This window comes from Ceratina calcarata, unplaced genomic scaffold, assembly GCF_001652005.2.
Source record: "Ceratina calcarata isolate Rehan_Ccalc_2016 unplaced genomic scaffold, ASM165200v1 scaffold54, whole genome shotgun sequence".
NCBI lineage: Eukaryota > Metazoa > Arthropoda > Insecta > Hymenoptera > Apidae > Ceratina > Ceratina calcarata.
Window position 1 is genome coordinate 653,091 of NW_017176565.1, and position 24,652 is coordinate 677,742.

The 24,652-nt window shown below is 39.2% G+C and overlaps 6 protein-coding genes and 4 non-coding genes across 19 annotated transcripts in view; 5 read left to right on the forward strand and 5 right to left on the reverse strand.

The window, feature by feature from the left end:
• The window catches only part of LOC108628741 (uncharacterized), a 14,406-nt gene extending 11,758 nt beyond the window's left edge, over positions 1-2,648 (forward strand). For all 7 annotated transcript variants that reach the window (XM_026816689.1, XM_018030854.2, XM_018030856.2 and 4 more), the window contains one exon: positions 175-2,648. In XM_026816689.1, coding sequence (XP_026672490.1) covers positions 175-290 — 116 coding nt within the window. In that variant the 3' untranslated portion in view covers positions 291-2,648. The remainder of the gene's footprint in view (positions 1-174) is intronic.
• Positions 1-11,697, reverse strand: part of Sfxn2 (sideroflexin 2) — a 63,553-nt gene extending 51,856 nt beyond the window's left edge. Inside the window, exons 1-2 of the mRNA XM_018030851.2 lie at positions 11,577-11,697; positions 11,310-11,466 (exon numbers count right to left, since the gene is read on the reverse strand). The gene's annotated coding sequence lies outside the window, so the exon portion shown is untranslated. The remainder of the gene's footprint in view (positions 1-11,309; positions 11,467-11,576) is intronic.
• On the forward strand, positions 4,497-7,849 carry emei (transmembrane protein 161-like emei). Of its 2 annotated transcripts, XM_018030847.2 has the most exons (12): positions 4,499-4,802; positions 4,882-4,985; positions 5,065-5,320; positions 5,402-5,481; positions 5,563-5,778; positions 5,855-5,971; positions 6,044-6,184; positions 6,259-6,433; positions 6,504-6,600; positions 6,669-6,829; positions 6,891-7,002; positions 7,762-7,849. In XM_018030847.2, the coding sequence occupies exons 1-12, from the start codon at positions 4,800-4,802 to the stop codon at positions 7,767-7,769; spliced, it is 1,470 nt and encodes a 489-aa protein (XP_017886336.1). In that variant the 5' UTR covers positions 4,499-4,799; the 3' UTR covers positions 7,770-7,849. The 2 variants fall into 2 exon arrangements, with proteins under 2 accessions (XP_026672480.1, XP_017886336.1); XM_026816679.1 differs by lacking the exons at positions 6,891-7,002; positions 7,762-7,849 and having other exon boundaries at positions 4,497-4,802; positions 6,259-6,432; positions 6,502-6,600; positions 6,669-6,823.
• Positions 7,963-9,108, forward strand: LOC108628742 (transcription elongation regulator 1). 3 transcript variants are annotated; one of them, XM_018030858.2, is made up of 4 exons: positions 7,963-8,054; positions 8,115-8,379; positions 8,452-8,741; positions 8,823-9,108. In XM_018030858.2, exons 1-4 carry the CDS (start codon positions 8,049-8,051, stop codon positions 8,964-8,966), a joined length of 705 nt encoding a protein of 234 aa, XP_017886347.1. In that variant the 5' UTR covers positions 7,963-8,048; the 3' UTR covers positions 8,967-9,108. The 3 variants fall into 3 exon arrangements, with proteins under 3 accessions (XP_017886347.1, XP_017886346.1, XP_017886349.1); XM_018030857.2 differs by having other exon boundaries at positions 8,029-8,379; XM_018030860.2 differs by having other exon boundaries at positions 8,029-8,379; positions 8,810-8,913.
• Positions 9,262-9,333, reverse strand: TRNAW-CCA (transfer RNA tryptophan (anticodon CCA)). The gene has a single exon. It is a non-coding gene; the product is annotated as a tRNA-Trp (tRNA).
• Positions 11,698-12,492: 795 nt separating the features above from the next.
• Positions 12,493-12,564, reverse strand: TRNAW-CCA (transfer RNA tryptophan (anticodon CCA)). The gene has a single exon. It is a non-coding gene; the product is annotated as a tRNA-Trp (tRNA).
• A 628-nt stretch (positions 12,565-13,192) lies between these two features.
• Positions 13,193-13,274, reverse strand: TRNAL-AAG (transfer RNA leucine (anticodon AAG)). The gene has a single exon. It is a non-coding gene; the product is annotated as a tRNA-Leu (tRNA).
• A 309-nt stretch (positions 13,275-13,583) lies between these two features.
• The window catches only part of LOC108628797 (muscle-specific protein 20), a 15,867-nt gene continuing 4,798 nt past the window's right edge, over positions 13,584-24,652 (forward strand). The window contains exons 1-3 of the mRNA XM_018030968.2: positions 13,584-13,667; positions 13,751-14,014; positions 20,885-20,966. Coding sequence (XP_017886457.1) covers positions 13,991-14,014; positions 20,885-20,966 — 106 coding nt within the window. The 5' untranslated portion in view covers positions 13,584-13,667; positions 13,751-13,990. The remainder of the gene's footprint in view (positions 13,668-13,750; positions 14,015-20,884; positions 20,967-24,652) is intronic.
• On the reverse strand, positions 15,349-18,681 carry LOC108628798 (myophilin). The gene is made up of 4 exons (XM_018030969.2): positions 18,547-18,681; positions 16,568-16,767; positions 16,385-16,505; positions 15,349-16,308 (listed from the first exon to the last, which is right to left on the reverse strand). The coding sequence occupies exons 1-4, from the start codon at positions 18,550-18,552 to the stop codon at positions 16,126-16,128; spliced, it is 510 nt and encodes a 169-aa protein (XP_017886458.1). The 5' UTR covers positions 18,553-18,681; the 3' UTR covers positions 15,349-16,125.
• Positions 20,539-20,679, forward strand: LOC113464797 (U4 spliceosomal RNA). Its single transcript, XR_003389659.1, has one exon. It is a non-coding gene; the product is annotated as a U4 spliceosomal RNA (small nuclear RNA).

Consider the following 24,652-nt stretch of genomic DNA (forward strand, 5'->3'; position numbering starts at 1 on the left):
ATAAATTTTGTAATTTTATTTTATTTTATTTTAATTTTAATAAAAGATTATTCGTCCTCTCATTGACTCATCCTATCCAAACACACTGGAGTTAGAATTACTCGGTCATCGAATAGATTATTAAACGATTTTAACAGATTCGTATAGAAATCAGTGTGATTAAAATTTTTTCAGATCGTCACTCGCACACATTCTCATTGCTGCATCCAACGCCGATCCGGTCTCTGTCGGACGTCCGTCGACTGCACAGATCGGCCGAGGATAGCGTGCAGCTAATGTCCAGCGAATAAGACGCATTCGTACATGAATCGAGATGGTTCAGTAGCTTTGTCGGCGGTTAAAACTGTGGATGAATAAAGTCTCCGCTCTGCGGGAGAGTTCCCGGAAACGGAGTGCGTCCACGAGAGCACTCGAAAACTCCTCGACGGCCATGGCGGTTCGCCTGAAGAGCAAGTCTCGAGAAAAGAAAGGTTCTTCGGAAGTACTTCGAAAAATCGTATCGGAGGTGACGTACAGGTTTGTTTGGATAGAAAGCGAGAAACTTCCCCGAAATGATTAGAAATATTTTACGTGAACAATTCACGAACCGAGAGACATTTTATATAAGTATTATCCGATTTCTTCGTTAGCTCCTTCGCTGAAGAGGCGATGCCGTATTTGTAAAGTTAAAACACCAGAATCGTTTTGTCTTTCTAATTACATTTGGATAAGCAGCGAGTGAATCGCAGCTCAGTTAAAAGGATCAACTAACAAGGGAAGATTCCCAATCGACAAATTAATAAGATTATAAAATTTTAGACACACGTGCTACGTAATTCCTTCTATTGTAATTTATTTTAAGAGGGTAGAGAAGACCCTTCGATATTAAATTATTTAAAGAAAACGCAACACATTGATCTACCTACACACTTCCAAAGTTTCGTAATTTTTCGAATTTGCGAACGAAGTATCTTTCCTTGTAAGGTATCCTATGTCAATGAAAACTGTATGTTTTCTCTTAAGGTCGCGTTTTTCGCGAAATCGTAGTCTGATACAGTGGACAACCGAGCCTAGTATTTGCATAAAATTACGTACATACAATAACGATCACCAATGTTCAAGCACACACGATAAGGCCTACGTTCGATCGAAAACGACTATCTATCTTTACATATTGTCGACAGATTGTAACATTTCCGACTTCTCAAGACGCGGTAATTAGAGAAGCATCACGCGCTCGTGTTTCAAGTCAATTCCTAGATCCAAATACACGTTCTCGTCTCTAATGAGTTTCACTCACGCAACTAAACGAGGGACATTAATAAAGTGAAGCTTTGTTTCTTAGAATAGTTGTCGTACCAGTGACAATTGCAGTTTAATTAGCAGAACGAAGAACTTCACGTTTAAAAATTCTGATCATCGACACGACTTACGGTGCATATAATGCATCGTCGTATTTACTATTCTACTTTTAACTCTTCTGGTTTGGCAAGTGTTGAATTACCGTCGGAGGAAAAATGCTTGGACACCATCGGAAATCGTTATTTTTTACGATGCTATCTAAATCTTGGTACGATTATGGAAGTAATATACACGGTTTTTATAATATTGCAAAATTTTTATAGAAATGGCAACAGGTGTCACTTCGTAATTGTGCCTCGTAATAATTCTTGCCACTACTACCTACTACGAGTAATGAAATCGATGATACTACATAAATATGTTTTTACGATAATTAATATCGTGTTGCAGTGGAAATTTTTCATGTAAAAACCATACAAGAGATGTAATCAAGATAGAATACTTGTTTTCAATTAATTATGTGATATTCAAGATCTTCTGATTACTCCATCAAGGATTGTCCAAATATTTTGTACATATACACAACTAATAGGAAACCTATATTTGTTTAAAATTTGTCAACCTGATAGGCAGTATCATTGTAAACAATATTGTTTGCGATTGTTATAAAAATATTTTCTTGTCCCGATCGCTTTAATCGAATCGAAAAGTACGTATGTATTGCCGAGCTTACATTGTTGTTATTGTTATTAATGTATACTTATTCTGCACAAATTATTTTCTATGAATGTGCACATTTTCGACGCCATCAAGTTAATATTATATGTATGTACACATAAATAGTGTATTTGAATTTCTCTTTTGAACTTCGTTGTACAGGATTGTAATTGATGAATATTTATTATCTACTGAAATGAAGAGTATTCACTGCGCTGACGATTCATTTGATAACTACGTAGGCCTGAACGTAAACAACAAACTATATAGATGTTGTAACGATAGTAAGTGCAGAAAATTTTTTTACACAGACAGTGGAGAGAGCGTTTGCCAATATCCGACGTGGATTTTAATTGCATCGTTCCGAGTTGAACTATTTTTTTAATTTCGTAAGAGCACAAACGCTGGGTGATGGAAACTTAATTTGAACTCCGGTCGTATGCGTAGACCGTATGTTCTTCATATCGCTATTTGACGAACTATTCTATTTGTACTTTGTACATGAGGTTGTCTAGAAAATACTTCAAAAACTATTGTGAAAGAAATGAATAGCAGTTTCTTAAAATCGACACTGCAATTAGAACAGAGTTGAATATGAACTCTGTATAAAATTTTGCATGAAATAAAGATGACTAGAGACTAGCGAATAATTGAGATTTCATTTATATAAATGAGATTCGAATAACGAATTTATACGTGTAACTAATTAGGATTATTTATTCGTTATTCGAATATTCGTCAACCTCCGAATCACAGACGGCTAGTTAACAATAATTAATATCACGGTTAACGAAATGTTACCAGGGTTTATACGAAATTTTCCAAACCAGTAGCGCGTAAGAATGAGAAAAGGATTTAGACAGTTATTAACGATTATTATTATTACTATTTATAGTGTCCAATTGACTTGGCCATTGAGAATTGAGATTATTTCTATTAATATGTACGATACCATTAGATACACTGTACACGTGTATTAGGGGCTCGAGACAATTTTGTCTTCGCTTCCGATCGGAACAGAAGTAAAAATAAAAAGTGAAAAAAAAAAATTAGAACTTATATAAGTAATGTAATCTAGTCGAATGTAACATAATATACCGAGGACTGTCTTACCACTTTTAAGCGAACAGTTGAACGAGAACTTGTTCGAATAAATGTCCGAGTGTTGAACGAATAGTCAACGATGATGAAGCTATTACGTTGGGAGTATTACACATTACTAATCGAGTTGAAGTTATTTTTTATCAGGAAGCGACGTTGAATATTACAATAAACTCTCGACTTTACGGATTTTTATCTAGATAGATTTCAAGCTCAGCAAACCGAACTTTGTAAACCTTTTTTATACCTTCGATATCAACGTCAATGTTTCTTCAAATCTTGGATATTCGACGACTGTTACAGTTAATTAATCCTTAAAATCAAGGGTTTACTGTATTCAGGTTAATAAAGTCTCATTTTGGGTTTCATCTAAGTTTAAAAGTTTTATGAGGTCGCATTCTCGCATTTATTAGTTCGGTAGTAAGACAGGAGATTTTAACAAGATAAATTAGACATAAATTTTAAGTCGCGAGGGTAAACTGTATATTACTTGTTGATAGAAATTAATACTTTATTTTAATATATGATTGTAAAGTACTTGTTTAGATTATTTTGTCGCTGTTGTCATTTGTTAATTGATCTGTGAAATTTTATGCTGCGCAAAATAATTATTAAAATGAACCTTTGTTCGTTTGAATTTTTATCGAAATAAAAGTTTGATTCTTTATACATTTGAATGAATGTTCCTTTCCTGTCATCAAGGTATGCAGGGAAGACCCGAAAGATTTGGCGTTCGCCAAGTAGATGCATATCGATGCACCTCCGCTAAATGCTCTTATTCCGACAACGAGTCAAGTTTAGAATAGATAAAACTGGAAATAGTCAGTATTGGGCACATGGTGTGCTTAAGTATGCTTGAGCGTGTCTGAGCGTACTTGAGCGTACTTGAGCGTGCCTCAGCGTGCCTGAGCGTTTCTGAGCATTTCTGAGCGTTTCTGAGCGTGCTTGAGCTTCCCTGAGCGAGCTTGAGCGTCCCTGAGCGTGCTTGAGCGTTTCTGAGCGTTTCTGAGCGTGCCTGAGCATCCCTGGGCGTGCTTGAGCGTGCCTGAGCGTCCCTGAGCGTGCTTGAGCGTTTCTGAGCGTCCCTGAGCGTCCCTGGGCGTGCTTGAGCGTCCTTGAGCGTGCTTGAGCGTGCTTAAGCGTCCCTGAGCGTGCTTGAGCGTCCTTGGGCGTGCCTCAGTGTCTCTGAGCGTTCTTGAGCGTCTTTGAGCGAACATTAATTTATAATGGGGAGAAGGACGGAATTGAGAGGGAAACAGCCGTCAGTCGGCTGCGTGCCGCTTGGATTTTAACGCATCAGGAGCAAAAGCGACGGACTTATGTTTCGCCTTCTCTCTCGACTGAGCCGAAGTTGAGCCGAGCTCGCAGCACACGGATAGAGTGCGATAGTGTGCGTAAGTGGAGGGGCAGATTCTCGGTGGCCTGGCATCTCTGTACCTTACATTGGAAATAACCTCATAATCCCGATGATAAGGGTTACGATGTTTTCGGTTTCATAGGGTAACAACTATTTATAAAACGAGCTAATCCATTGTGTGCCATTTAAAATGGTAGAACACTCGTTAACAGCATCAGGCCCTCAATAACTCACCGCGTATCTTAGCGTTAATTACTGCGATTACTAATTCCGTGATGAAGCAAATATATCTCTGAGATCAGTGTCCCGCCTTCGTTTAAAATTTTTTCGCATCTCTTCGACCATGGTAATTCACAATTAGTACACGTGAAACTTTAAACGCTCGGTAGCTTTTTAAATAAACATGCTTCGTTTAACTATTTCAGGCTCTTTTAGGAGCTCAACTAGTTATCACCCTGATTATGGTCAGTGTCATTCAGAAATTGACTCCTCATTTCTCTTTGGCAAGATGGTTTTTATGTTCTACTGGGTATTCCATCAACTTATGCATGAATGTAAAAATATCATTAAGTATAACATTTATTAAGAATTTTGCAATCATTCGACAGGTTGACACGTTATTTGTGTCCAACTGATCAACAGCTTAGAACTCTTGCTGGTGTGCCTAAGGAGAAACCCAAGAAGGGCAAGCATGTAGAAAACGGAAAGGTTGGAGATGTTTTTCATGTTCCTAGAAATTTGAATGTTACACTCGAGAGTGCTAAGATAGCTGCATTAGACGTGGTACATTTAAAATATTATAATGATTATCAATGGTTATTGGATTTTTCTGTATATGCTACTGCAGTTTATATTATGACAGAGGTTGGTGAACTATGCTTTTTCTTTTTTAGTATTTAGATCTGCATAATATCCTCTAATTATATTTATCTTGTCAATCAACAGGTATACAATTCTTTATATCCAATCAAAGATGAAATTAATTTAAGTATGCTTTGGTGCTTGTTAGTCTTGGGTTTTGCATTGTATCCTTTTTATGGTTGGTCTCTGCCACTAGAAATGTATGTCTTCTTCATGTAACATGCTTTCCTTAATTCAGCATTCAGCAAAGTGTTACTTTCTCTCTGGGTACAATATTTCAAAGGAGAGGAGAGCATAGGTGAAAGATCTACATGCATTGTAACTGGATCTGCTTATCTTGTCATAGCTATGATGATTCTCATTGTAGATGAGAATACTCTTGAAATCGGTTTAGACAAGGCTTATGCAAGTTTTAATCATAGCGCATCCCTCTTTCTAGACAATCAAGGTCTTTCCTCTACGTAAGTTTATCAGACTTTGAATTTAGGCAGAAATGTTCACGTGTTATCTGTTCTAATAACTGCTTATTCTTTATAGAGGACCTGCATCGAAAGTTGTGGTCAAATTCTTCCTTGCTTTGTGGTGTGGTTTAGTTGGTTCTTTATTTACTTTCCCAGGACTGAGAATATCGAAGATGCATTGGGATACATTGAGGTACTAGGACTAAAACGAGTTACCAAAATATCTTCTAATCATTGGTACAATAGTAAATGTTACGTTTTACAGATATTACAAAGATCAGAGGTTATTATTGTTGTTAGCAAATATTAGTTACGCCTCTCCACTTATATTAGTGAGTTTATGGATTAAGCCTATAAGCAGACATTACCTCACAGTCAGAGTGTTTAGTGGTATGAATGGACCACTGTAAGTTTTAAACATAATTACTGTAAACGTCTATAACTATACACGATTCCATATATATGGAGGCATTTTTGCAGGATGACAACGTCAGGTTTTGAGAGTATGAGATTAATCGCAATTATTATTGCAGTTCTATTAAGATTTATTCTAATGCCAGTGTACTTGCAATCATACCTCAACTTAGCTGTGCAACGATTGGAGAATCAAAAGAAAGAAGCTGGTAGAATTACGAACGTGGACTTACAAAAAAAGGTATCAACACTATACATAAAACATTTGTTTAAAGAAGATCTGGATTATCACGTTTTATACTCTGTTCCAGATTTCTGCTGTATTTTATTATCTGTGCGCCGTTACCCTACAATTTATCGTACCGATAATTATATGTTTATTTTTTACATTCATGTACAAATCTTTAGGTAATACTAAATGCTAAGAAAAAAACTTCGATTGTAAACAGTATTTTACAAGTATGTTCGTAACTTAGGTGGTTATACATGGAATGGCTTTTTAAGAGGATCATTGCTCGAAGAATGTTCAGCTGACGAAGCATTAAAATCTACAGCTAACGTAAACAGAGATGATAATGAGAAAACAGTTGTTCAAACGGCACAAGACTTTCAACTTGCTCTCAGTTCCTTCAAACAGGTAATGTCCGCAATATAATTTTTCATTATTCTTATAACTCTATGCTTTTCCTCTCCGACAGATATTTACCACGGATGTATATAGAGGATTATTAGGCTTAGCAACATGGTGGAGTTGCTTCGCGTTGTTCGCGACATCCGCCATGGGTATGCTTTACCAGTCGTACTTCTCTGGTATGTAAAACGATACGAGGGGATTAGTCAACGTCATTTCGCACAAATTTATGTCGTCTTTTACAATTGGGTTTTCGATATCAAAACCGTCAGATTATTTAATAAACTTGTCTTAAAAGTGACTTGAATTTTTTGTACCTACATCGAGGTACGCACAATACTGGCTGTCCAACAGAAACTTAACAAATTTTATATACCTGATAATGAGAATGCTTTATGATCTGTATAAATATTATATCGAAATTAAAGTGAAGAAGTAGATAATCGTGGATTTACGTTGTGGTCCTTTTATCACGTATTGTATATAATATGTAACGTTTATACACGTAACAATTTAGATACTTTATACTCCGAAGTATTATAATGAACGTTTTCCAATTAAAAAGTAAACAAGGCTTCTGAATATGTACGAAACATAAAATACAATCAAACACTGCCAGTAAAATAAGCTAATTCATATTCCATGAACGACATAACTCATTACAATTAATAACTCGACTGCGTATAAGCTCCGCGTTAGGTCAGCTGAAAGCAGCTTTCATCGATAATGTTACGATCATAGGTGAATCGAATACAAATATTTCACTGCTTCATTCGCTCTAATAGCACGTAACTGAAATCCTGTATATATTTCTGTACAAATTATTCATTAAAAATTTCTGTACAACAATTCACACTAATTTTATTGCTGAGATCATTGATCTTTAATCGAAAGTCTGCTGAATGTAGTCGAAAAGATTACTCTCTTTGCTCTTGTAGCTGTTTAGGAATCTGATTACTGTGTACTGCGTGATATCATAAGCGATCTAGTAAAGGGGAAAAAGTTTATCGAACGATTGCTATTCATGAATTGTGCCACCTTGGTATCTTGGAGAAAGTGTGATCGTATGTTTGAAAATGTGTCGATGCGATGCTACTCACGTATCAACCTGGCCGCTTCCGCGATATATAACTCCCCACGTAGTGTCCTCACATCAGAATAGCGTGATTTTCGTTGGTGGTGATACGGTCGTTCGTTCTCCGAAAAGTTCTTACAGAATCGCAACATGTGGGTAAGTGTACGATTCCTTTACATTTTCCCTATACATTCTAATAGGCATTATCATTTTCAGAAATATCTAGCGTTTTTCGGTATAATGTTTATTTCGGCATTCGCCGAACCACCTGTTCAAGGTGTAAGGGCAACAAATGTGCTCGGTACTTCTGATCAACACGCGTCTTTCAGTTTTGTCAGGCCAGGTTTAACGCAAACAGCATTCGCTTTCAGCGGTCCCAGTTCTCATCAATCGTTTAGTTCCAATATAGGAAATCCTTACTTGGCACAAAGAGTTCTACCAAACATCGCTAGTGCTCTTGCTTATAGAAATCCCGGTTTAGGTTTGTAACACGCAACGTATATCATCATTATTTACGGTACAATTACGTCTAATATCTATTATCATATGTTAGGTGTATTTCCGACTGGGTCAATCGCACACGGTTATGCAACAGCACCGGTCGCTGGACCTACATTCGTCTCCGCTGCACAAGCACCGTTACCATATCAAGCATCGATTGATCCAGCTACTTTAGCTTATTATCAACAATTACAACAAATTCAACAACCCCAGGTACAGGCTTACTCTGCGGCTAACGCGTACCAAGCGCAATTAGCGCAATTACTCGCATATGGACAAGCTCAAGCTCAAGCTCAAGCTCAAGCTCAATCTCAGGAGCATGTACAATCGACGCAAGCACAAGTAAGAACAATATACTAGAATGTACTTCGTTACGAGACGTGAATTTAAATACGATTTCTGTTTAATAGTAATCGTCCGCAGGTGCCTGAACAGATTCAATTGCAACAAGAGGAACAGCAACAAGAAGAACAACAGTCTCAAAACTTATTAGGCGTTGCCTATTCGTCGGCACCTTCGGTAGCGCGAGTGAAAGTATCCGGAAATGGCTATAAATTTAACTTCTAAAATCTATAAACTGTACAGTAACAGTTATATAGTTCTATATTTTGTACCAGTCATAGTATATTTATTTATTTATCATAATCTCATGCATATATGAAGAACTTTTTATACGAATGGCTTAATAAAGTTATCTTACGCATTCTAATTGCCTTGAGTTTTCTTATTTCTTAAGAATCCAGTTTTAAAAAAATATTTCATACACTGTATAATATTTCTACTGACATTTAAAAAAGAAACTTAAGCATTTGGAAGGCCCGGAGGGATGCAAAGCTCCAATAAAAGAAAAAAAAGGAGCCTTTGACCCCGACGTGATTTGAACACGCAACCTTCTGATCTGGAGTCAGACGCGCTACCGTTGCGCCACGGAGTCTTGGTACCATCGATTTATTTAGAAGGAAATACTTTCGTTTGTCTTATGTACTAAAAATAATTTACACTTGCACACCTACATAAAGTTGATGTTAGCTAATAGAGAATGCAGAAGCAGTTTCCATCAGCATTCATCTTCATGTTCCATATGTTACACGTAAATCAGTGTGCATATTAGACATGAAACATGATAGTGAAAGTATAAGCTTCTTCTATAAAGGAGACATACGAGCCCCATTTGAAACAATGGGGTGTGGATGCCTTGTTTATAGAGAAGGGCAATATGTATCTCCAATTTTGCATAGGTACTGTGTATTCGCGAATTCTACCGTCAATCAAAAGAAAAATGAGACAAACTAAGAAATTTCTGTAATACAGTTAGAACTGCCAGTCATAAAATCATAAATCAAAGATAGAACACTTCAAACCCGAACACTCTTAATGCCTTTCATTAATGTTGGGTACTATATTCCAAGGCAAAAATTTCTGCTAATTATAAATTATAACTACAATCAAGGAATAAAGATAAAATATGCATTTCATTCTTATTAATAACAAATCTAAGGAATTTCATTCTTTCCATTGTGATATTATTGAAGAAATTCTCTTGACATAGTATTGTGGGCAGTATCAAAATACCCAGATCGTTATAAAATCTACCCTATCCCAAGGAAACCCGAACGGGTGGCAAGATACAATATATGTGTTCGTAAATAGACTTCGATGAAACAACGTGCTTACACACGTGGTGCATGCTCACATCCCGCATGCAAGCACTGATTTATCCGAGCAACATATCTTAGGAAGCTGTTTCTCTCCCTACGTTGAAAAGAGTTTCGCGCGGGTTGTCTCACAAAGCCCCTCCTAACACCAGGATATCATGTAGACGTCGCAACGTACGTCAGCAAGTATGGCATGGTATTACAATATTCCGTCATACCTTGACTTTCGCCCGTGAGGAATTTTTTCAACAGGAACGCATGCAGTCAACAGTAATTTCATGACGACACCGATGGAAGCAAGCGCGCACAGTACACAGTTGAAAACGTGTCTGTATTTATACGCATGTTTCTATACACATAGATATTGCAAGTAGCCGCGTACACAGATCCCCACCATCGTTCCGAATCACATGTTAATTTTAGGGGAAAGCGTAATAAGGTTTGATCCATGTATGGCTAAACGTGAAGAGAATACGATTGTAGATTTAAATCACGAATTGCAATAGGAATAAACGGTTCGAGTGTACGAACGTCTCGTCTTGCGTACGTATGCGAACACAAGAAGGACGTTATTAATTCCAATTTTGGGGAAAAACGGTGTCACTGTCCCGTGATTGCACTTTGATGTGGACAGGTGAGGCTAGAGCACTGACGTAATACGTTATCGAATGGAATTTAATTTGCGGCCAGCCGTCTTTTGTCGGAAACGATAGCGGAGACCCGGAGGTGTATCAAAATTTTCGGCTATGTGGAGCCAACGGTATCGATAAACAATGAAAAGAACCGTACGGACCAATAAATTATTGCTACGTCACAAAGGTGCTTAGGGCCCACGCGGCTCTTCCTCAAAATTGTGTCTTTCCAATCTACGGCAAACATAACGTACGCGAAAGCATCGCGCACTGCATCGAATCCTCGCCACTGTTCATGCATTCCTGTTCATGAATCGGTTAAATTGTTGATTATGTCCATTCTACCCACGAACCACAGATTACTGGAGGTTGTGTGTAAATTAAACAGCTCAGATTATGTCGTACAACGTACGAAAAGCGAACGTACAAACGAAATACCGTAACATAACCATAACATAACCGATTGTGCAACGAAGCTAAATCCTCGAAATCAGAAATTAATTGCAACTCGGAGAATAAGCTTTGCGATTCAATGCCAGCTATCAGATCTCATCATGCATATATAGGATTTGCTAACATACATAAATTGGTATATAGGATTAATAATTGTTTTAAACACTCACCGGATTCGGGAAGAAAACAGCTGCTCACGACGCATGGCACTCCAACCGCAAAGACTGCACACTGCCGCCAGCCATAGTAGACTCGTCCTTCTTCAAGAACATGTTAGCCGAATCCAAGGAGGGGCTAAATGAGACAACCCGCGCGAATATCGCTCAACTGTGCGAGAGAGGAGAAAGGTAGTGTGATTATGGTACCCTGCTACTTCACGTCTTGTGTGCGGGATGTGAGCACGCACTGCACTTCAATGTAAAGAAAATGCGTATTACCTATACATCCTGTGCATCCCTATTCCTATTAAGAAATCGCGATTCCAGAGTTAAATCGGAATTCTAGGTAGCAGTAACCGAGCCACCGATCCTTTTGCTTCTCACACCTTTAACATACACGCGATACATATTAAAAGGTAATATGTGTGTACAAATATCTTCGAGATGCAATTACAGTAGCTTGCTCGTATTATTTCCCACACACACACACTATCCGTTTAACTTTAATCATTTTCTCTCAGAAGACATGCACATTCACATATGCATCACCTTTCTTTGTAACGGTCGTTAGCCAACTGTGGCCAACTGCTGAAAACTGTGCGAGTCACGAGTCACGATAATCACGATATCAGTGTCAGCCTGACTTATTGTCGCTGCCAACATAGAAACACTCTATGCATAATTCGAAAGTGGTAAAGACAAATAGCATGTCCGTCCTGTTTTATTAATTACAATTTAGCACTTTTTTATTATATTAACGATATATTTGTGGCAGTAAATTTCTGGCGCCACGTCCCTGCCAGATCACGGTGTCAATAGACAAAATGCGAGATAAGGAGACAGGATGTTTAGACAAACGAGTCTGGACCTGGACGAGCGCCTCGTGAAGTGTTCACTGTTCACAAAGAACAGTCGCGGACTCAATCTCGAGGCATTAGCACGAGAGTCGCTCGAGAAAAATAAAATCGGTGCACGTAATAATTTGTTACATTATTTCACAACCCGCCAGGGTCTCACATATTAATACATAAATAGTAAAAAGAGGACTTCCCAAGTTCTCTTTATAAGATACTAATAGATAGCATAAGCTGAATGATCTGTGAGATTCAATAGTGTGTGGGATCAATGGAAAAATATGTAGAATTCAATAAAGTGGCGCTAAATTTAATAAAAATCGACGAAAAAGGGTTATCCATGACCCCGACGTGATTTGAACACGCAACCTTCTGATCTGGAGTCAGACGCGCTACCGTTGCGCCACGGAGTCTCGTTAATTACCTTTTCTTCACTAAATTTTCTGGGAAATTAAATACTTCTAATTATAAGGTAATATAAATCAATGTTAAAGATGAGATTAGTGTTCCGGTGAAGGCATTGTGGTAGAAAGTAAGTTAACAAGACGAGTAGCAACATTTAAAATAATCCTTTTTATGTACGAATCGTGAATGACACGAGATACCTTCATGATACCTTATATCCATAGGGTGTGGTCCATGGTGGCACCTTCTGAATGAAACACGTATCAGGTTAACATGTTATTCAGAAGCAGTCCTCCACTTTTTGAATGCACGAAGCCTTTTTTTTCTTTTTTACCCGCTCTGTAGTAAAGACGCATGTAGGCAAAAGGCACAAGTACACGAGAAGCCGTGCAGATGTCATGGTCCACTACGTAGGAGAAAAGAGTAACCTCTTTTGGCATCGTAGCCTCCTGATAGGTGTGAACCACGGCGCCGCGTGCCGACGCAACCCGTTGGACCTTGGACCTTCAAGGGATTCGCTACCACCGGCTTCGTCCGTCGCCGTCGCCGGTCTATGAAGTACGAAGGTTACGGCAAACGTGATACGGAAACTCCTATGCGCGACCGCTGAATTTGCAAAAGGAAATAAAAAGTTTATGGCAGCGGTGGGATTCGAACCCACGCCTCCGAGGAGACTGGTGCCTTAAACCAGCGCCTTAGACCGCTCGGCCACGCTACCTCTTGGAGTCGTCATTCCTCGACAAACGTTACATAGAAATGCCATTAGTATTCGTATAAGATGAAATTTAACGAGATCAAACACTTACAATTAGACGGACATCACACTTCTCATTATTCGTGCTGTAATTTAAGTTATAGTGGTAGTAGTTTAAAACAGGAGCACAGTGAAAAACCAAACACAAGAGAACTCGATAATCGAAATAGTGAGTAAGAACGGATGAGACATCGGAGCTTGTCCTATACCTAACCAAAATCAACCTACGATGTGCGCCCCCGATAACGGATGACGATCTTAAAATAAGAACTGTTCATAAAGATTCAGAGTTGCTGTAACAGTCGAGAAGTCTCGATCTTCACCATCTTTTCCTGTACTTCATTGAAATAACTGACTGTGAGTATCTCTCGTTCTCTAGACACTTGGATCAATTACAGCCACGATTTCCATGTAACAAGTTCTCATTTGATTCTTTTAAGATCGCGGTCGGGAAGATGCCGATGGAGGTGCTCGCGTGTAAAACGGGGTGGGTGGTGAGTAAGTGATCCGTATATAGAAACGCCTCCGCGTTCACCAACACGACTGCACACCTGTCACGCATATATACGCAGCACGGTGGCCGAGGCGCACACTTTTTGTGCTTGAGTTCGACTAAACCTCTACCGGCTTGACGTCGTGAACGTTTTTTGAAATCCGCGGAAGAACACCTACGATCTGAGATGCCTGGACGTCCGCTTTGGCAGGTGAGCTAAATTCCAAGAATTCTCATCCTTTGTACGTGTTCACCGTGTGCTCGTTACGTTTTCGCGCCACAACAACGTAGAGGTTGCACTCTCTCTTAAATTGTATTTATGAATATACGTAATAATTTTTACGTTGTATACGCAATGATTCTTAAATTTGTTTGATCAGTGAGACAGTGTTACTGCATGGACCATTTCTAAACATTATTTTTTAGTTCTCCAACTGTTTTCCTTATGACTTATATAGAGAGTTTTGTTTACATCGAGTTAGACTTTGTGCTGACCAAGACGTGACAAACAAATATGTGAAAAAATTAATATTTTGTGAGAAACTGGAGAAATTTCTTCCCCTTGACATACTGAACATCTATTTCAAACATCTGACTCAGAATACATCTTCGCAATACTTTCAAGATCTTTCGTTAAAGTGCGTCTAATTCTGGAGACGTTATAAATTGAGTCATTCAATGCACTGGTATCTAATTTTGATTTACATCCGGGATTACACAAAGTCATATAAATATAAGCAACAATCATTAATAATGAATATTCGAATATTTTTACTCTTTATGAATATTGCAAACAAGTCAAATTAATTTAATTCTCATCGCAATAATTTTTCTAAAGTATCTTAGAATAAATTAAGAACAGGATATATGTATTATTGCAATATCATAACGCGGATTCACGAATGGGTGTATACCGCGAACATCCAGGAATAGCTCGAAAGCATTCAAACATGCCAAGCTAAGCAAAAGTTTGACTCAAATTTTACACGTACGGTCATATTGAAAAGAGGAAGGGTAAAGAAGTAAAAGAATTTGTGCCGCGATGACGACACAACTCGTGGCACGAGGTTCATTTACAAACAAGTCGTGGGCGTTTCAGTAGCCGACGTGTCAAAATTAACTCCACTACCTTGAGGGTGGATCTGGAAACCGACGAGAAATTGAGCTAACTGGAAACAGCTTTTCCATGGCACGATATTAAAAACTTTATTCAAAGTTAAAGATTTGTTTTATTGATTGAAATAGTAATTTAGGATAAATAATTAATATTAGGCTGGTTCTCCTAAATGATAAGCGACGTTTTAGGAACACGCTCATTATTGTTACATTAATGCTGATGTTTGCCAAGAACTTGGCGTTAAGTAAGGCCTATGCCAGACGAATTTTCAATTTCCCTCGGCCCTTGTTTTTCTAACATTGCGGAGAAAATAGCAGCCAACTGAAAGTTAGAATGTTCCATTTCTGTCGTCAGTTTGCGGCCCCCGTTTCTAATTGTGACCGCGGTATGCAACTGATGTTCAGACTACCTACGTACAATAATACGAATAGTAGAAAATAGCAGCGCCGCTTTTTTTTTTATTTCGTACATTCGTCGTTTACAATGAGAACAATTACAAATCTTAGAAAAGGCATTACGTTAGTCGTTCGAATTGATAGATTAATCGTCGATACTTGCGATAAAATCGTACATTTACACATTAAAGTAATTGCGAAATCCTGTTATCGTCCCACCAGTTGTTTCATTCATCTGCGTACGATTCATGTGATAAATTCGTGTTTCTGTGCCATGTCATGTTTCGTGTTTCGTGTAATGAATTTACGTGAAATGTGTTATGTTGTTTACGTGTTAGAGTATCATTTGATATTTCTAGTTTTCTTGATTAAAATGTACGCGTGTAGTGTGTATCTGTACATGTGTAATGTGTGTCGTATGTGTTATGTAGGTGATACAACGTGATATGTGTATAAAGTATCGTGAGCTTGTATGCATTACCAATTATCGTTCAACAGGATTTCGCATTTACGTACACACGTAATACAATACATTTCTAGTAACCTATTTTTTTGCTCGTACAATTGCAGTCTTCAGAGTACATTTTTTAAAGTCAGATAACATAGTTCGTTGTGTAAAAATGTTTTGCCACCTGACCACGAAGATACTCCTCGATAAAGCTTTTTTAGTCGGTTCGAATTTAGCGTAATGATTTCGCGGTCGTACATCAAGCGTGGTACTTCGAGATCGATATTTAGATTTTAAATGAATATTTGTACCTATTCCACCCTCGATAACGTATATTTTGTGCGTTCTTCGAGATCAGGAGTTTACATGTGTCGAGTGTTGCCGAAAGAACCGAGGCCTGCTTGACTAGCCCCTTTGTTGAAACCCATTTGCAAATTGAGTTGGCCCTCGCTAGCTCGAAGTTGTTCTTCCGTGAACGTTCTCTTGTTCTCCTCAGCCATTTTCGGTCCCAGACGCGGTCCATTATATTCAGGATGCTTCTGCGTCTGCATTGGAAATTGAACACGAGAAGAAATTAATATACAATTGATAAGTCTTTGCAGTCGAATTAAGGATACGCACTATTCTACCCAGTGCGTACAGGCACAGCGTAACCTGTGGGATGTTGCGTCTTTCGAACAAGTCAGCTGTTTGAAAGATCTCTTCTTGTGGAACACCATAATTCTTGATCGCAGCTTGGAATCTGTTTAAAAATCCCCAATAATTATTGATCGAAATATTTATTCGTTTCAAGTTCGATCATACCTCTGGACGTTCTCCATGAGCTGGAAATTAGTTCCTTTGCTTTGGATTTTCTTCACCGATCCAGGTGCTAGTTTATTGATGAGCTTGCAAAGAATTACTCCATCCTTGAGTATATCTTCGTAGTTTCCCGGCGGAAGCTTCTCACCTAGAACCGCCTCGATCCAGGTCAACACCTCAGCCTCTTGCTCCTTGTTGCGTGCCTAAACAACCGGAAGTTTATCCTTCATCGACTGCATCGGTTCAAAATTAGAACGGTTAACGGTAGACGTCGGGGCATGGGTGCTGGGTGTATCGCTTTGAGGGATGGTCCAGCGAAGTGTTGCGGGGCAATTTAAAAATGTCGGTGACGGAAATAGACCGCGATCGGTGTTACGTTACCCGCGGTAGCATAAAGCGGACGTCGAAAATAAAATACGTCGACCGATTCGTTGGCTTTTATTAAAACTGGCAAGAACCGGGTACTGTGTTCGGCCACCTGTTTTACGTGCCGTGTGAATACCGTGTTTTACTGATTTCTGGTAAAATCGTCGATAGGACGAAATTACACTTCTGGCAGTTTGACAATTTGCACGCGCACCTCCTTCTTTTTCGCAATTCCCACCGTCAATGAAATATTCTTCATCCTACGAGGTGATTGCACGATGGAACAATTTCGAAATACATGAAAATGATTTTCATGTGTTCTCCTTTCATAAGATGTGACCACATTTAAAGTAGAACGAAATCTCCGCGAACATTCAGTTAATTTATTGTCGATTTAGCGATGTCAACGAATAATTAGCATAAATGTAGTCTGGCAACGTGCAGGCTTGACTTAGGGATTTTGCTTATTTAACGACTGCCTATTTCTATTCGATCGAGGAATTGATGGCAAGTCTTGCGAGGTGATATCTGTAAAGTGTCAAGCTGGTTCGAAGCAACGTGTTCCTCGTCGAACGCTCTCGAGATGTATTTTCAGCTTCATTCTCAAGTGATGCTGCGTTTTCGTTCAGACTCGGGCCCGTATATCAAGGACGTATCGTGAACGTGACACTACTCGCAACGATTCACTAAATTTAATGTTAAATTACCCGAGTCCTTCGCGTGTTCTCGCTCCAGCGATTTGGCCCCGGATCAACTCGGACATCTGTGCTGAACGTTCGCATGAATGATGCTCTTACCCCAAACTCGAGCGCGTTTCCTCTAATTAATATTAGCAAAATGCAATTTTTAAAATAGGGAAACGTAGTATTATGTCTGGCTTTTAAATATAGAATACTTTTTCAAATGCATAGATGAGAACATATTTTATTTTAGAAGACAATGGGCTGATTTTTTGACCTGATATTTTCACTAGAAGACCAAACATATTACGTAAAGGATATTTATCTTAAGGTATAAATACTCCGGATGCTATGGAGGTGGATAGTCCATACGTCAAAACCAATCGGCAATACAGACCGTCGTTTTACAAATGCGCAAGTTCAGTCGTCCAATCCGTTTTCAATAAAATAAAACGAATTTTTCCAAAATCTTTTAATTTTGTATGTACATTAAGATTAATCCAGGGAAAATCGCCAGAACGAAATAGCCCAAGGTCTACTGTAATTAGAATTCTGCGTATAACCAAGATTTCGCATGGCAATAATAAATCATTATTTGCCAATGAGACTACATCGGAGGAAATTATGATCCTAATTGAATTTTTATTTAAAATAGATTGCGGATTTTTATGCAAAGTAGAACTTTTATTGATTCGATAAATAAAATCTAAATGGAGATTTCTTTGATCTTTAAAAAAAATAATCATTACAATGCATGTTCTTTTACATTACATGCATTCTTTATATTAAATGCATAAAATCTGCAGTCTTATAGTAGAAACTTTTCTTGCATGTTTTCGTTTACGTCTTTCTCAATTAATAATAATGATCTCGCGTTTATCGTTAATCACTATCCCTTCGTCGGAACGGTCACTTCTCGAAAGGATGAACACGTACCGGCATATTTCTCCTCTTTCCCTTTCGCTGAACGCTGTTGAATGTTCCTCTTTTCTGTCACTAAGACTGCGGTTTCCCGTATGAGAACAACTTCTGAAGGATGACGCCGACTTAAGACTAAGTTGGACATCGTGCGTCGCGACGCTATATGCCGGTCTCCCCTCCGCGGTATCGTTACCGCCGACATTCAGGAACGAATGTTTTTTGGCCCACTGCCCATTGGGTATTCCCACACCCCCACGTGTAACCAAATCTTGACACTGTGGCCCTATTTACAAGACTTGCTTGTAACATATTTAATAATCAAGTGCAAAATCATTTATCTAAATTATAATCCTTTCTTTAACGCGGTGAAAGAGTTAAGTGAATCAAAAATGAAATATTATAGAATTGGAACTCCGTTTAGAAAGCTTCATTAAAAGTGGAAAATAGAATGAATAATGATTGTAGGAACAGATATACACAGATTTTGATGTCTATGATAATAGCCCAGATCTTGCGTTTATTTCTCTGGTTCAAAGACTCTTTTGCTATGCCAATCATAACTGGTACACGCGAAATGGGTCGTGTACCAAACTGGGCTGCTTATTTTTGCATCCTGCTCTTAGTTACTACTGATTCTTCGTTTTTCTTTGCGATCTTCTCTTTGATGTTTTATAATTCGTCGACTCGTAATGAACTTAGCCGCGATGTAACGGCATACCTAATTGTAGAATTCCCGAAATACATACGGTTAAACATAAGAAATGGCGTGTGCAACAAGCGAGAGTCTATATAGAACTATAGAGAGTCGAAAGTTTGTGACGTTTCGTTTTAACATCTTTTCGAAAATAGACAAGGATTCGGATGATCTATTGTTGTGTATTAGAAAATATCGGTAGTCACGGCTATTTGTCGCTCATTGTTAAATACCGACGTAGACTTGGGAAATCCGTGATGGAAAAGTTCGAACAAGTGGGTGTGCTTCGCGATGGTTAGCCGGTACACATACGTGGACTGACGCCAGATGAAAGACGCCGATAAGCAAAGACGCTCGTAATTTCTGGACTCTGGCCACTTCGAAGGGTGAGGCCACCGCCGAGTTTAGATTCCGTCAATCGACGCTGTTTCCAAGTTTATCGTATAACAAAACGGAGTTGCGTACACGGCTGGAGCCGAATGTTCGTGCCGCGTGTTGCGTAACCAAGAATTAGATCGATCGAATCAACAAGCTTGCTTCTTCGGTCTTTAATCTACGTTTCATTGTCAATCCTTCTGACTACTAAAATTTCCAATGCTTGTACGTTGTATCCAATCATTTCTTTTAATAATTTAGATAGAATCACTAATTATTAGTGGACTATTTTTATAAGGAAATTGAGGAAATGGAAACATCGTATACGACGCATAAAAATATTAATAGAAAGTGTAGACGTATCGTTAAATTTGACCAGGTCTCACTGAAAGTTAAGAATTCGAATAGGAGCAGATATCATTGATTCGTTCCCCTGAGAATCGAATGCAACAAGTAGAAAGATCATACGTAGATCCGGAGAAAAGAATGGAGTATGACTGTACTGCGTGGTGTTCTTCGACGTGTACTTAGCGTGCTACCTCCTATCCTCGTGTTTTCCTACGACAATGCATTTCCAGCAAATACTTAACGCATCCCTACTTGCATTCAATTGCAAATACACTGTACACGAGTGGCACGTGGAAAATGCGTGTTCGGGAGCGAATGTATCGTAAAAGTATATTGATAACTTACGAATGTTCTTGATGAGCATTTTATAATTCATTTTAATCCGATTCAATTGTATAGATGAATTGTATTTATTGTCTATTACATTTTTATAATTATCTTATTTCTGAAATAATCTTTTCATGTACTGCGCTTACGCGCTTCCGTTAGTACTTCCACTTGTTGCCAGGTGGCGTCGAAGAAGGCAGAATTCTCACTGTCGACATGGTAACACAAATGCTATAAGTAGGGCAAAAGAAGTTTCAGTCGTCAGCTTTGCGCAGTGGCGATATCGTAACCAATGAGGTTCTACCGAGGTGCGATTATTGCTAGTTGAAAACTTTTACCAATACCCCGCCATGACGATGTGAAATACCATCGGCTACGGCAATTTTTGAAAGTTTCTGCGGAAACTGATTATCTTACCTCAAAAATAAACTATCACGGATTAATGGAAATTAGTCTAACACGTGCGGGCGCAGCTATTTTCAGACGACCTGGCTTTCAAATAGCGTAGACTCCATTAATCATGACAGGAGAGTCATTAGCACGCCACGCACGAAGCATCGAGTATTAAAAAGAATATTAAAATAGCCGCTATTAACATTTCGGTTGCAGGTTGCTGGCAAACGAGAACCGGAGCAGGAAGCTGAAGCTCAGCACTGGTTAGAGACAGTAGTAGGGGAGAGATTTCCTCCAGGTACGTGCTATTTAATTATTGTATAAATTGATTAATTTTAATCAATCTCCTTGAAACGCGTCGCGCGCTCGTATATGAACTCCTGTTCATCGGAGGTGGTGAAGTTCGAAAAGCGTGTCGATATCACCACCCCCGTTCAGGACCAGCGCAACGTGTCCAAGAGCCAACTGCAACCCTATAATTCCCGGGTAACAATGTCAGGCCGCGTGACGTCGCAAAGGTTAAACTTGTTGGCCGGGTCAGTTATTGGGATGTCTAATTGCGACGTATAAAGCAGGGAATATAAGAATAAGAAAGACAGTTAAAATATTTTAAGGGGGGGTAAAGGGAAAGTTTAGTGTGAGTGAGTGAAAGAGAAGATATACTTGTGTGCTCGTAACGTGTGTGCACGATTATTGATCGAACTGGAATTAGGAAGGAGTACGTAAAGGTAAGATAAAGTAAAGGTGGTTGGTTCCAAGGGTTGTCAAGGCTAGCCGCATCCTTCGTTTGTCGATGTTCTCCTAGTAAAACGCGCGCTTTGTTACGTCATTCGAGTCACCCTATTGAACGGGAAGAGGGTAGCAACCCCTATGTCGAACGTGCATTCCTGGTTTGAGAAATACGCCAGGCGTCGACGCGATCGCCGTGTCCGGATGTATGATTGCACACCTCGACTCTCGTAAGAACCAAACGTACAAGAATAATGTATGAAAATCAAATTTAATTTTTCTTCTTCGACGCTGCAGTAAGAATTTTAATAATCCATTTCAGCGTTTATGAAATTTATTTCAAACTAATTATATATAATTATTTGAAAAGATGATGCATACTCTTGTTCGAAAATTTCGTTGTATAATAATAGGACTACGATGATCACGATGAGGTCGAATTCTGCATCGCGAAGATTATATATCAAGCTATTACATAGTTCCACCCACGGCAAGGAACAGCTCCGCACGAAGATACGAGCCGGGTATTCGGAGCTTTTGATGTTATTGACTCGTTTAAAATTGAACTTGGACTTCCGCCATTCGGTCGTCGTCGTCGTTGTCCATCCCCTTTTCACCCTTAACTTTAGCGGCCGTTGCTATGACACGCGATCGGAATTCGATACGTTCCAGGATTCCCGAGTCCTTCAATTATCGATGTTAGCCTGTTCCTGGAAGCTCGTGAGGCATGCTGGACACGACCCTTGTGTAGCGTCTCACATATTTCCGAATAAGAATAATTATAATATTTCCAACTGGTTAAATTAATGGTTAAAATTCTTCAGTGATTTTTAACAATTATTTGAAAGGAACACTTCAAGTGTTTGATTGAAATAAATTGTAGAAGTGCAAATAATTGCTAAAAACATTTAGAATGGTTTCATTAATTTTTTAAATCAATGAAATATCTAAGGTTATCTGTGAATGAAGATTACAGTTTTAAAATATACAGATTGCATAAATTTAAATATTGTAATAATGATTAGTACAAATGCGAAGTTCATTGTCGTTGGTTACACACGCGGAATGTGAATGCTTCTCATAATCAGCTGAGAATCTCGTTAAACGACGTTCAACAATGATAGTAGCCGACGGCGTGTATTGATTTAGCGTCATCTGTTCATCATGTTACGTCGTAAGGACGCCAACGTATCAGGGCCGCATACAAGAGCTCGGATAGTTGAGTCAAACATCGCATTGTGTCATTTCTTGTTTCCTCGCGCACTCTTTCTAAGTTCCCCCTTCGTGAAACGAACTGAACTTCTCACAGTGATCCGAGTGTCTTATTGATATCAATTAAATACAGAGCAGATCATGATCAGAGATGATTCCCGAAGGCTTTAAGAAATTTAACTGTTGGTATCAGAGAGCTGATCGATTTGTCAAATTTAATTATGTGCCTTTCCTATCGAGGGCGATCCTTAAGGCTCGTCGGGAGAAACTAGGAGGGTTGCGGGGGCGGAAAGTGTCAGTCATCCGTTCGTCACAGTGGCACAAGTTGCTTGCTCGCATCAGGATACCAGCAGACGTTTGAGGGATTTATGGCTTGCCCGCCACGTCGACGTCAACCTCGGCGTGCCGATTCTCATCCCCTTGAAACAGTTACCGGGGCTACCCTTTCTCCCGATTCAATATTTCTTAATTTCCCAAGGATCGGTAAATGGGAGCTGTCGATATGTCGAACCGCTCGTCACGAAGCGTTGCGTGACGTCACGAAAGCTCGTAGTTACTAGGGTAGCAAGTAGGGGTAGTAGATAGATTTATGACTTTCCCGCCGACCAAGAGTCGTACGTTGTACTAGCTGCGGTCGTTCAGAAAATAAGAACGTTTCCTCCGGGGAAGGAAGGCTCGTCTCGATGATTTGCTTGACTGAAAGGCACCGAGGAGACGTCAATGGGTGTCAGTTGTCCGTCAAAAGATCGTCAATGACGTCATTCTGAGACGAGCCTACCAGGATTACAGCCCGGGGGTAGATTTACGACCGAGAGCAACAGGTAGTTGCCCCTGTTTGTGCTCCTCTCGTGCCTTGCCTAGAAACGAGTGCAGAAGAATTAATTTAAGTAGTTACTGTCACAAAAACGGAGGGAAACTGGATTCTGCGTACGAGAGGATTCGTTCCCGCGAGACCTGTTGCTTACTGCGGGTCGTAAATTCAGACCGAGGATGTTGTCCTGGTGAAAACCGTGTGTTTGACGTCTTTATGACATGAAACTGACGTTAAATCGATACCGAGACAGGAAACCGTTGCTTTCTCACGTTCTGTACGTACGAAGTACAGAGTTCCTTCCTTTCCTTTCGAACATCGCATCACGAGAATTCTTATCCTCACGTCCCTAACTACTGAATTTCCAATTTGATTCATGCTAATCATGCTTAATGATTAAAGTAATTAAAAAATAGGACTCGCCCTTTGTGCAATTTCTGTCACACAATTTTGTTCCCTAAAATTCTGTAAACGCAACACGCAACGGTATAGGTACGATCCAATGAAATTATCATTAAAAAACATATTATTGACGAATATTGGTAAGTGGAGCATGTTTAAAGTGGTTTTATCGATTTCCCATCAAATTGTAGAGACATGACGACTGTGACGTGTCAACGTAACAGGATAGTATCCTGGATAGCAATAGTTTCCGAACCACCAATACATATTACATATTGCGATTCGATATTTTTTCAACGCACAGCGTATCGGGATAGGAACGAAGACGGCGATAAGACACGCGGCGTCTGAAAAATATCAGGCCAGCATCACTTGGCCGGGTTCGATCGAGCGGGAAAGAAACCGGGCGAGAAATCGTGAGGAGACGGGGTCTACGCCTCTATCTGGAAGACGTTCTATCGATTTTCTGTCATCTTCTTGCGTTTACGACATCTCATCGCGTTTCGATGCTACCAGGAACATATCAGCATGTCACGCTTGTTTACTCGGATCCGCGCCCGTTCATCCGCAGTCGGATGCTGCGGCTGTTGCCTGGATATTGTGGAAAAGCAACTGGTTCGCTCGAATCATTTAACTCGTGCAATTGTGTCCTGTACTAAAACCTTATTAAAGCCCTAACGTTTACCAAACGCATAATAGCTAGACTGATAATCTGTCGTTCAGTTGCCAAAGATAAAAATATGTGTATCGATGCATTAACAAAGATACTAATAATAAGTATGGTTTCTTGTTTAATAATAGCATTGAAGATCAGATGAATAATTCATAAT

Bases quoted from the DNA above. Each gene is read 5' to 3' on its own strand.
- emei (XM_018030847.2), top strand. The intron at 5,779-5,854 runs GTAAGTTTATCA...TATTCTTTATAG, and splicing joins AATCAAGGTCTTTCCTCTAC to AGGACCTGCATCGAAAGTTG. The intron at 6,601-6,668 runs GTAATACTAAAT...TTCGTAACTTAG, and splicing joins ATTCATGTACAAATCTTTAG to GTGGTTATACATGGAATGGC.
- LOC108628742 (XM_018030857.2), top strand. From the start codon at position 8,049: ATGTGGGTAAGTGTACGATTCCTTTACATTTTCCCTATACATTCTAAT. The intron at 8,380-8,451 runs GTTTGTAACACG...ATCATATGTTAG, and splicing joins TTATAGAAATCCCGGTTTAG to GTGTATTTCCGACTGGGTCA. The intron at 8,742-8,822 runs GTAAGAACAATA...AATCGTCCGCAG, and splicing joins TACAATCGACGCAAGCACAA to GTGCCTGAACAGATTCAATT.
- LOC108628798 (XM_018030969.2), bottom strand. The intron at 16,506-16,567 runs GTATGATCGAAC...ATTTTTAAACAG, and splicing joins CTCATGGAGAACGTCCAGAG to ATTCCAAGCTGCGATCAAGA. The intron at 16,309-16,384 runs GTGCGTATCCTT...TTTCCAATGCAG, and splicing joins TGTACGCACTGGGTAGAATA to ACGCAGAAGCATCCTGAATA.